Genomic DNA, 9,435 nt, shown 5'->3' with positions numbered 1-9,435 from the left:
CAAAATATAGATAAATAAATGAATCCTTCATTTTCTGATGATGGTTAAGGCCACTTGGAATGATGAACAGCATAAAAAAAAGACATGTGACATGGAATTGGATCCAGCATATTGATTGACCAATCCCTTTACAGTGAAGTATTTCCCATTATTCTTTCAACTTGGATTGGGACAAAATCTTAACAATCTTAAAATGCGAAAATCAAGTAAATATACACTACCAGTCAAATGCTTGGACAGAGCTTCTCATTCAAGGGTTTTCCTTTATTTTTTACTATTTTCTACATTGTAAAATAATAGTGAAGACATCAACAGTATGATAACACATATGGAATCATGCAGTAAACAAATATGTGTTAAACAAATCAAAATATAATTTTTAAAGTAGCCACCCTTTGCCTTGATGACAGCTTTGCATTCTCTCAACCAGCTTCATGAGGTAGTCACCTGGAATGCATTTCAATTAACAGGTGTGCCTTGTTAAAAGTTAATTTGTGGAATTTCTTTCCTTCTAATACGTTTGAGCCAATCGGTTGTGTTGTGACAAGGTAGGGGTGGTATACAGAAGATAGCCCTATTTGGTAAAATACCAAGTCCATATTATGGCAAGAACAGATCAAATAAGCAAAGAGAAACGACAAGTCCATCGTTACTTTAAGACATGAAGGTCAGTCAATACGGAAAATGTCAAGAACTTTGTGAAAGTATGTTCAAGTGCAGTCAGAAAAACCATCAAGTCCTATGATAAAACTTGCTTACCTGTGGACCGCCACAGGAAAGGAGTTACCTCTGCTGGATAAGTTCATTAGCGTTAACTGCACCTCAGTTTCCAGCTCAAATAAATGCTTCACAGAGTTCAAGTAACAGACACATCTCAACATGGTTGAATACCTGTAAAGAAATCACTACTAAAGCCACCAATAAGAAGAAGAGACTTTCTTGGGCCAAGAAACATGAGCAATGGACATTAGACTGGTGGAAATCTGTCCAGAGGTGGGTGAACGGATGATCTCTGCATGTGTGGTTCCCAACGTGAAGCATGGAAAAGGAGGTGTGATGGTGTGGGGTTGCTTTGCTGGTGACACTGTCTGAGATTGATTTAGAATTCAAGGTAAATGTAACCAGCATGGCTACCACAGCATTCTGCAGTGATACCCCATGCCATCTGGTTTGCCCTTAGTGGGGCTATAATTTATTTTTCACCAGCACAATGACCCAACACACCTGCAGGCTGTGTAAGGGCTATTTGACCAAGAAGGAGAGTGATGGAGTCCTGCATCAGATAACCTGGCCTCCACAATCACCCAACCTCAACCCAATTAAGATGGTTTGGGATGAGTTGGGCCTCAGAGTGAAGGAAAAGCCGTCAACAAGTGCTCAGCATATGTGGGAACTCCTTCAAGACAGTTGGAAAAGCATTCCAGGTGACTACCTCATGAAGCTGGTTGAGAGAATGCCAAGAGTGTGCAAAGCTGTCAAGGCAAAGGGTGGCTATGTTGAAAAATAAAAAAAATCTAATATACTTTGATTTGTTTAACACTTTTTTGCTCACTACATGATTCCATATGTGTTATTTCATAGTTTTGATGTCTTCCATATTATTCTACAATGTAGAAAATATGAAATATAAAGAAAAACACTTGAATGAGTAGGTGTGGACAAACTTTTGACTGGTACTGTACATGTCATAGAACACTGTGAAGAGAAACAAAACAGAATTGCATAGTGCATATATAGTATGTGAAAGTGGAAGAAGTTACTTAACAGAGGTTGTGTCTCCTATTGGCCCTGATCAAAAGTAGTGTACAACATAGGGAATAGGGAGTCATGTGGGAGGCATCCAGAGTACTGTGTCCCATACAGACAGAGAACATCTGGACAGCTTGCAGAACATCCCACTTTATGACGTACGATGATAGAGAAGCACCGCCCTATTCTATGACCTGTCAGAAAGATACTGTATGTGTGTGGGGGTGTGTCACCGCTGTGTACCCAACATCCACCAAAAATGCAACAACTATGTGACCACACACATCCACACTTCTAGGCTAAATAGGGATCAATACATCCACAATTGGTCACAACCTCCTTGCATAAGATATCTATCTTTCATACACATAGGCTATATCTTTTGACACCTTATGCACTATAACTGTAGGGAATAAGTGGTATACTTTGTCTTTAAATCTTTTTTGATATCTATTTTTGCATCAGGTAAGGGAGTTATTCGGGGTAAAATCGCCCAATTGATGGCCTAAATGAACGTTTCTTATTCAATGCCAACAATCGCTGTCCTACTTGTTGTTGCAGGAAATAGAGTCAAGTGGAAACAAACTGAGTAAATATCTCATTTGAAATAAACATGAATGTAATGAAATGAAATTAACAGACACAGTATTTATATATATATATATGTTTAGTTTTGGGTCCAATTCGGCACCTTTTGATTTCACCTAAAGAGCACATGTTCAACTTCATAAAACACACGTTTTCCCATCTTAAGAGGTTAAATAAATAAAAAAATATAGTAAGTGCCTATTCAGTGGCAAATAAAGTAACAGGGTTGACAGTAACAAGGTTAACGATTTCTTCTTAAATCACCATCAATCCTGTTGTGAAATAAAGATCTATGGGCAACAGGGTTGACGTTCTATAATCTACCCACTCAGTTTCCCACCACAAAACACTAGAAAATGGCCAGAAAGAGTAGAACCAGCTTTTTACTCTATGATTTGACAATTAGATGATCAAAAAAAGGTCATGGTTTCACCATATTAAAACAAGAGTTCTGTTCACAAAACAGGGTTGACCTTACAATGAGGGACAGACGTAAATGCATCACTAATAAAAATGAACCATGCACACACCTCACTGAGCTGAGAGCATATTGGTTGGAGTGGGGAAAAAGATCAGCACACAAGATGGAAGCTTTGGCGCTCTCTAGAGGTTGAGTCTGAGCTATCCAGCTGCAATGTAATGCAAGTACATACTGTCACTCTGTCAAGAACACTGCAATGCCAAAAACATCCACTACCAGGGGCAAAGTGGTCCTGGGTTCAAGAGAAGGAGAGATGGAAAACGATGAAAGTGAGAGGGGGGCATTAAGGCAATCTCCATTTTGAAGTAGTACATTTCCTTCTAAACTATTTGCTGTTCCCTTCTGATGACATGAATCCAACAGGGTCACCAGGAGGGAACAGCCAATGAAGTTGGAAGTCCCACCCAGTTGACTGCATTAAATTGGTGGAAGCTCTCAATGGTGTTGCCCATGCAAATACGACCTTTTGGGGCCTCTATCATTCTCTATGGGTGTTACCCCATTGAAGTGAGTGGACACAGCCCTTAACCATAGAAAAACAAGAAAAAAATTACTTAGTGTACTGTAAATCACTTTGGATAAGAAGATGACTTAAAATTACTTAAATGTAAATGTAAATAACAGCATGAACAATTGCAACAGTTGTCATTAAATCCCTGGATGTAAAACTGTGTTTGAAAACCCAAACAATGTAAAAAAAAATGAATAAAAAGATTGGAGAAGCAGATATGTGGTATGTGTTGTCGAGCAAGCACAAGGTTGTGCATAGATACAGGAGGTAAGATAGCGGTTCCTGCTTCACCTGACTTGGGTAATATTCATTAGGGCACAACGATTCAAAACAGTGTGCAACAGAAAACAAAAACAAGTGATTCCAATTGCACTAATTCAATTAGCACCTCCCCGTTTCAGCAAGTTTTTTTTCTGTTTAGTTCCTAGTGAAAACGACCCAGGCTATCTCCACAGCATAGGGACACTGGACCTGAGTATGGGTCTTGGGGCCTCCATCCCTCTCCCTCAACTACAGGATATGGGTTTGGTTGTCCCTCCACCCCAGTGTTAGAGATTTCGTCTGGCTCGCTCCACTATTCCCCCCTCTCCTCAAAGAACCACTTCTGGTTGGCGTGGTCCGAGCAGGGCCGCAGGGCGGGGGCACGGCTGCCGTTGTCCGACTCGTCCACGGCCTGGACACACTTCTGGGTCATCATGTGGTAAAGGGTGCCGTCCTATTGGAGAAGAGTGATTTAGAACATGTCACCTTTATTCATACAGGTTATTGAAATACAATCTCTTTTACAAGACAGACCAAATGGACCACTAGTATAGAGTAGCCCTTCAGGCCTGTTACCTAATGCTGGTCTTCATCCTTGCCTTCAAACCAGCTAATATCTACCTGAGCAACCAAGTGTGTGGACTCAATGATAAATGAGCACCAAAGGGATATTAACAGCAGTAGGACTGCATACAGCCCTGGAGGAGTGGACTTGTAAACCACTGGTTTGTAGGCTACATCCAGGAACACCAGAGACTACAGGCATTACAGAGAGGGGAGCAGTGCAGTGTGAAAACAGCAATATCACAGTACATTGAAATCCTCATGTTTGAATATGGAGAGAGAGGGCCAAGAAATTGTCCCCCTGCCTTCTGTTGCTTGCTCTCTCTCCCTACCTCTCTTCCTCGCCCTCTCCATTTAGATAGAATGCTTTAGCTCCAGCTACATAGATGGCTACACTGAACACATAAACAACCAAGTATGCACACCCAGACAATAGGCTACCTCAATGTTCTATGATCCATTGTGTACAAACTGCTACATCAAAGCTATCCGAAAGACATTATTAGATTATGTGACCTCTACTCCATTGAAAGACTATGGGGATTTGATTTACTAAAGTGATACCCGGTTGATTCTGTATCTGACGGGAGTTGAAGTCTGTGGAGGCTAAGGCAATGGTGGGTGGGTGAGAAGGAGAGACATTTTATAAGGATGCTGAGAGAGAGAGAGAGAGCACTGACAGTGTGAAAAATTGAGAACTGTGAAGGAGAGAGATATCACTGAGAGAGAACGAGAGAGATGAGAGCTGAGAGGGGAGGGCTTAATGTCAGTGTTTGTCAAAGATTTCCTTTGAGCATGCTCTGAAGGCCTCGAGGCCGCTCCGACAAGAAACTCAACGTCACACACACAGAACACAAGAGTGATTAGTGAAAACCAACATTTAGCTACACACTTCCTGTATGGGTCCATGTGTGTTCCTCTGGGTGTTCCACAACGCACTCCAATCTCTTTTCTCCACCCTCTTCAGAGGAGGGTGGTGGGCGGAGATATAGGAGGACTGGTTCATTGTAATGGCTGAATGGTATTAAACATATGGTTTCCATATGTTTAATATACTCATCTCATATGTATATACTGTACTCGATACCATCTACTGCATCTTGCCTATGCCGCTCTGTACCATCACTCATTCATATATCTTTATGTACATATTCTTTATCCCTTTACACTTGTGTGTATAAGGTAGTAGTTTTGGAATTGTTAGTTCGATTACTCGTTGGTTATTACTGCATTGTCGGAACTAGAAGCACAAGCATTTCGCTACACTTGCATTAACATCTGCTAACCATGTGTATGTGACAAATAAAATTTGATTTGATTTGTTTGATACCCTTACATTAATGCCATTACAATGAGCCTGTCCTCGTATATCTAAAGCCTACGAGCCACCACTGTCCCTCTTTCTAAGCCACCCTTTTTCTCTCTGGCCCATAGTCTCACACTATCCCTCACCTTCTTTCTGTTACCAAAACCACCCCTATTCCCAACCCTCCCCCAAACCACTTCCTCTGCTCCCTGTTTTCCTGTCCCACTTCCTTGTCGTTAAAGTCTGCCTTTCCCTCCAAAAATGACCATACTTCCCCTCCTCACCTCCATCCCATCCTTCCCATTCACTTGAAGACAAGCTCTTGGCTGCATCCCAAATGATACCCTATTGTCTAAACAGTGTAGAAAATAGGGTGCCATTTTGACCAGGGCCCTCATATATAGGGAATAGGTTACCATTTAGGATGCATAGTCCCTTTCCCCCTCACCTCTCTGAGGACAAACTTCTGGTCCTGTGGCACAGGCTGCCGGGGATTCTTGCACAGGTGCACAGTCAGGTAGGTGGAGACGGCGTCCCCCACAGCGCACCCTGCTGGCTCCCTGGTGTTATAGCGGATCTCACTTCTCTTACTGGAGTACTCAAAGAACTGCAGCAGGAGAGACGTAGGGTGAGACGCAGGGTGAGACCAGCAGAGTGTGGGCAATCTGGGCAGTGTAGTGTGAGTTTAGTTGTGTCCATTTCAGTTGCCAGTACAAAGTAAGGCACCACAGTGGATACACAGAGGGGTGCTGAAATAACAATGCCAACTTGTTGTCACGAATCCCGCTTCCTGAGTCTGTGTTTGCCTGTGTTTCTGTCCTGGAGTGTGTTTCCGGTGTCCTGGAACACACCCTGTCTGGTTGCCGGGCGAATTAGCTTGTTGGGAGATCGATATTCACCCGCACCTGTATCCCATCAGTAACCTGCACACCTGTCCTGATCATCACCTCTCCCCTTCAAAAGCTCTGACCTGACATCCATTCCCTGCCGGATCGTTAGCCATGAACAGTATGTTGTGCCATAGTATCAGCCTCATGTTGGATAGAATTTGTTTTGTTGTTTTTTTACGTTATTGCTTGCCTTAAACTTACCTCCGTTTGTTCTGTCTTCAGTTACTCACCCGGATCATTTACCCCATTCCCACCTGGTCGGAGGAGGATTCCGCTACCCCATTGGATCCACCTATTTACTCACCACCGCTGCCCGCTACGCCACCTGGATATATCTACCCATTCACATTCACTTGTAAATAAATACTCACCTTCATCCTACTCTCCTTGTCCTGGTCTGCTTCTGGGTTCGATTTTGAAAGAACGTGACACTTGTAAGGGGCTCAATGTAGCCCACACTGGATATCACTTTTGTACAATACTCTCTTTATCCTTTGGGCGCAAAAATGATGTTTTATTGGTTCAACGTACCAAACAAAGACTATTTAAGGTTGAGCGTGATGGTTACTGCTTTCATCACTATCCTTTCAGTCCAAATTCACAAAGCAATTTTCTACTTGTCAACGTACATTATCATCTGAAGCCATGAGACAAACACTCTTTCCACTATCCACATGTTGTCTGCCAGGCCCAGGCAAAAGCCAAATAACCACTAAGCCATGAAAAGGCTTTTGGCCATGAAAGCCCTGTGAGCATTGTTTACCATGACAGCTATAAGCTAGCACACCAGTGTATGGACCACTACTTAATGTTGGACATGGAGAGTAAACATGGAGTTATAGCTACAGTTGCTAAGTTTACAAAGTTTACAAACAGCTTGGAAAATTCCAGAAAATTATGTCATGGCTTTAGAAGCTTCTGATAGGCTAATTGACATCATTTGAGTCAATTGGAGGTGTACCTGTGGATGTATTTCAAGGCCTACCTTCAAACCCAGTGCCTCTTCGCTTGACATCATGGGAAAATCAAAAGAAATCAGCCAAGACCCCAGAAAAAAATGCTTGGGAGCAATTTCCAAATGCAATTATACACACCATGGGACCACACAGCCGTCATACCGCGCAGGAAGGAGACTCTGTCTCAGAGATGAATGTACTTTGGTGCGAAAAGTGCAAATCAATCCCAGAAAAACAGCAAAGGACCTTGTGCTGGAGGGAACAGGTACAAAAGTATCTATATCCACAGTAAAACGAGTCTTATATTACATAACCTGAAAGGCCGCTCAGCAAGGAAGAAGCCACTGCTCCAAAACTGCCATAAAAAAGCCAGACTACGGTTTGCAACTGTACATGGGGACAAAGTTCATACTTTTTGGAGAAATGTCCTCTGGTCTGATGAAACAAAAATAGAACTGTTTGGCCATAATGACCATTGTTATGTTTGGAGGAAAAAGGGGGAGGCCTGCAATCTGAAGAACACCATCCTAACCGTGAAGCATGGGGGTGGCAGCATCATGTTGTGTGGGTTCTTCGCTGCAGGAGGGACTGGTGCACTTCACAAAATTGATGGCATCATGAGGCTGGAGAATTATGTGGACATATTGACGCAACATCTCAAGACATCAGTCAGAAAGTTAAAGCTTGGACGCACATGGGTTTTCCAAATGGATGACCCAAGCATACTTCCAAAGTTGTGGCAAAATGGCTTAAGGACCACAAAGTCAAGGTATTGGAGTCGCCATCACAAAGCCCTGACCTCCATCCTATAGAAAATTTGTGGGCAGAACTGAAAAAGCGTGTGCTAGCAAGGGGGCCTACAAACCTGGCTCAGTTCCACCAGCTCTGTCAGGAGGAATGGGCCAAAATTCACCCAACTTGTGGGAAGCTTGTGGAAGGCTACCTGAAACGTTTGACCCCAGTTAAACCATTTAAAGGCAATACTACCAAATACTAATTGAGTGTATGTAAACTTCTGACCCACTGAGAATGTGATGAAAGAAATAAAAGCTGAAATAAATCACTCGACTGTTATTCTGACATTTCACATTCTTAAAATAAAGTGGTGATCCTAACTGACCTAAAACAGGGAATTTTTACTTGGATTAAATGTCAGGAATTGTGAAAAACTGAGTTTAAATGTATTTGGCTAAGGTGTATGTGAACTTCCGACTTCAACTGTACCTGGTTTTAAATGAAGGACATGGAGAGTAAAGATGGAGCCATAGCTACCTGGTTTTGTCCCATGCCATGACAGGGGTAGAGGATGATCCGGTGGCCCACCAGGTTATGGTCGTCAGGAGGATTGTAGTCAAAGCAGTAGCTGGACATGCCTCTGTTCTTCAGCTAGAGGGAAACAACATGCAGATGCCATTGGTATAGTACAAATATGAGTATGGGGAGTCAAGAGAAAGTTCAACATGGTCTATGATAACTGACATTTGAGTGCACTATCCCTTTAATAAAAAAGGTTCATGTGGTGCCAATGTGAGGTTCATTAAGGCACACCGTAGTATAGGTAAACGATAACAAGCTTTTCTTACAGGACAAGTTCAGATAGTTTCAGTTTGTTTCCGTTTGCCAAATGAATTTGTCCCTGGAGTCAAAATGGCAGCATTCTCCTCACCATTCCAAACGTCCCAGGCCTGTCCTCAGGAACGTGGATATCAGGATAGATGTTCTCCAGGTACCACTTGAAGTCCTTACATCCTAACTGGGTCCTGAGCTTCCTCCTGTCTGTCACATCCCCAAAGGCCTCCTGACAACAACGGCACAAGAAACTTTAGTTCCACATTTCTTTCCAATTTATGAACTAGAGTCTTCTATAAGCATAGACAGGACTAGCCTGGGTACCAGTTATCATTCCACTCCTTGCCATGCTAAACATGACACAGAGTAGAATGTTAGAAAAACAGCTTCTGGATTTCAGGCTAAAACAGAACTTTTGTGCATCATAAAAGGGTATTTATTTTGAGCCAATGCTGATATGAGTTCAGAAATCAAATGTGAAACCGACTTCCTGTCTGTTTGAGTCTCTGGGTATATTGTGTGCAATGACAGACAACAGCACCATATATGGTTTTTCAAAA

General features: G+C 42.4%; 1 protein-coding gene across 1 annotated transcript in view; it reads right to left on the bottom strand.

Moving 5' to 3' along the window:
• Positions 1-2,702: 2,702 nt before the first annotated feature.
• The window catches only part of LOC115121116 (polypeptide N-acetylgalactosaminyltransferase 12-like), a 32,536-nt gene continuing 25,803 nt past the window's right edge, over positions 2,703-9,435 (bottom strand). The window contains exons 7-10 of the mRNA XM_065020324.1: positions 8,973-9,104; positions 8,579-8,692; positions 5,909-6,067; positions 2,703-4,044 (exon numbers count right to left, since the gene is read on the bottom strand). Of these exons, the coding sequence (XP_064876396.1) occupies positions 3,904-4,044; positions 5,909-6,067; positions 8,579-8,692; positions 8,973-9,104 (546 nt within the window). The 3' untranslated portion in view covers positions 2,703-3,903. The remainder of the gene's footprint in view (positions 4,045-5,908; positions 6,068-8,578; positions 8,693-8,972; positions 9,105-9,435) is intronic.

Source organism: Oncorhynchus nerka, linkage group LG7 (genome assembly GCF_034236695.1).
Source record: "Oncorhynchus nerka isolate Pitt River linkage group LG7, Oner_Uvic_2.0, whole genome shotgun sequence".
Lineage (NCBI taxonomy): Eukaryota > Metazoa > Chordata > Actinopteri > Salmoniformes > Salmonidae > Oncorhynchus > Oncorhynchus nerka.
This window is presented reverse-complemented; position numbering and strand designations above follow the sequence as displayed.